This window comes from Alexandromys fortis, unplaced genomic scaffold, assembly GCF_014885135.2.
Source record: "Alexandromys fortis isolate MF-2015 unplaced genomic scaffold, M_Fortis_MF-2015_v1.1 scaffold_2314, whole genome shotgun sequence".
Classification (NCBI taxonomy): domain Eukaryota; kingdom Metazoa; phylum Chordata; class Mammalia; order Rodentia; family Cricetidae; genus Alexandromys; species Alexandromys fortis.
The window spans coordinates 2,043-4,513 of NW_026070180.1; the positions used below are offsets into that span (position 1 = coordinate 2,043).

General features: G+C 47.5%; 1 protein-coding gene across 1 annotated transcript; it reads right to left on the reverse strand.

Annotated features, from left to right (window-relative positions):
* Positions 1-284: 284 nt before the first annotated feature.
* LOC126496279 (axin-1-like) lies at positions 285-1,302 on the reverse strand. Its single transcript, XM_050133810.1, has one exon. It carries the CDS (start codon positions 1,182-1,184, stop codon positions 303-305), a length of 882 nt encoding a protein of 293 aa, XP_049989767.1. The 5' UTR covers positions 1,185-1,302; the 3' UTR covers positions 285-302.
* Between the last annotated feature and the right edge of the window lie 1,169 nt (positions 1,303-2,471).

Sequence of the window (2,471 nt, forward strand, 5' to 3'; positions counted from 1 at the left end):
GCACTCGGAAGGCAGAGGCAGGTGGATCTCTGTGAGTTCGAGACCAGCCTGGTCTACAAGAGCTAGTTCCAGGACAGGCTACAAAACCACAGAGAAACCCTGTCTCGAAAAACCAAAAAAAAAAAAAAAAATCTAATGACAAGTATGACGGCATCTATTTAGGAAATAAAACCATAATTCAACAACAGCAGCAGTAGAGTTTTCAGTTGGGGTTGAAAACAAGGCCACATGTTACCACCTTTCCCTTGCTCCTTTGCCAGGTCTCCGAGGTGTGTATAGAAAATGGACACCTTGTGCCGAACTCACCTGAGCTCTCTGCCTTCGCTGTACCGTCTACTTGAGGGGGCCCTCGGGGCAGCAGTCTCCAATAGCAGCTTCTGGGTGAGCCTGCTGGGGGGGACAGAGTCTCGGCCATCATCCTCATCTGCATCTTGGTCACATTTCCATTCTTCATCCTCATTCAAAGTAGGCAGGTATCCAGACATGCCCTTCCCTGTCCCAGACCCTGAGCTCTGGTCACTGCAAACCTTCGGACTCTCTGAGCCTGTCCTTGTGTATTCCAAATAAATGTCAGACTTAAGGAAGGAAGGGTAGGTATTCTCTTCCATGGTGGACTGGATTTCTGTCTGTGCCTGGTCAAACATGGCAGGATCAATCTGCTGCTTCATGACACAGTCCTTTATGAAGCTTTTAGTAGCTGGCTTGGTTTGTCTGGACACAATGCCATTGCTATCCAGGATGTACTTTCGGTAGATGGCTCTTGCCAGCTTCAGCCTCTTCTCCTCATTTGAGTCACAGGGCTCAAGCTTCCTGAAGCCACTGCAGGCAAACCAGAAGTCCAGCAAGTCAGCACAGCCCTCCTGCTTCAGGAAAGTCCTGAACAGGCTGATCCCATCTTGGTCATCCAGTAAGGAATGCAATGACTCAGCCCACCTCAAGTATGGTGGGGTGGGGGAGGCACTGCCCTCAGGCTCATATCCCAGATCCAGATCTGAACGTCTTGGGGTAGCTGTCGAGGTCTCACTTTTAGTGCTGGCACCTTTCCCAGAGCAGAAATTATGGTTGACAGGCCTTGAATCAGTAGATACCAGTTCTCCCTCTTCTCCAGGCACTGGGGGCCGGGGGGCATCTTCGGTGAAACTTGCTCCGAGGTCCAAGGGGAAACCCTGCTCCTGGACATTCATTTTGGGACTCTGCGTCAGTGAACAATGAGCGCTGCACCCTAATACCTCAGTACTTACAGCTCCCAAGGGAATCAATCTGTCCTGTTGAAACCATTAAGAGGACAAGGATTAGGAAAGGTGGTCCATGGACACCAGAGGTTCTCTTGAGATGTGCAGTGACGCCCTCCCACTCCCACTTGGAGCAGAGACTCAGTGCAGGCTTCCAGCAGAGACATATTTTGGCCAGAAGTTTTGCTCTATCATTAAGACAATTCCTGGAAACCTTTACAAGAATGCCTCTCACACTAAGTGAAAGCCTGGATCACAGAGGTCAGCTCTCCTTCAAGGGATGCCTTCAGTGGTGAGGCCTGAAGATCACCCATCCTGGCTAAAGAAATAACTGTCCAATGGACAGGAAAGCTGGAAGAAGAAAGGGTAACTCTGTCCCCATTCGCCAGCATCAGTGAGCTGGTCCCTCACAAGTGAAGACAATCACTTCACTTGCTCTAGTGACACTAAGAAACAATGAGGCACATTACAGATCCTCAGGTGGACAGGCACATTCCAAGTAAACAGTCTCTGTATTACCTGTCTGCTCTATCACTTTTCATCCTTGACATGTCTCATAACATGAGCAATCATATAGCAAGATGTCCTCCCTGCTCTCCACAGCTAAGAGATCACCTTCCATACCATGGACCAGAGATGGAAGGACACAGTCCACATACAAAGGCATCTCTCTGTGCATCATCAACATGGACAACTTTAGAGATCCAAAAAACTGTACTTGGCTACTAATTTCTCTCTTAGGAGATTCCCTTCTGATAACAAATGGTGATTAGGAACTTAAGAGAGGCAGAAAAAGTACAGAAAAATAAATAAATAAATTGCAAACACTTCTGCTAAAGAAGCATACAGGAAATATGGTTTAGATCCACCAGATGAAAACTATACAATCTACACTCTTAAAGATTAGAGAACTATAGTTTTTATTGCTGTGTACAGTATGCAGAAGGAACCAAACCTGTTTATATTTAGATAAGAACCTCTGCTATGATCTTTGGTCCTTTTTGCTACATCCCATGGGAGCCTAGAGAGTCCCTGAGCTCTAGCAATGCCTCTCAACCTATTCAAAGGGGGAGATAACAACAGTCTGCCTTGTCCCGAACATACCCACTAAAAGTGAGCTGGAGGGCTGGAGAGATGGCTCAGAGGTTAAGAGCACTGACTGCTCTTCCAGAGGTCCTGAGTTCAATTCCCAGCAACCACATGGTGGCTCACAGCCATCTATAATGAGATCTGGTGTCC

Coding starts and splice junctions, on each gene's coding strand:
- LOC126496279 (XM_050133810.1), bottom strand. CDS start 1,184: ATGAATGTCCAGGAGCAGGGTTTCCCCTTGGACCTCGGAGCAAGTTTC.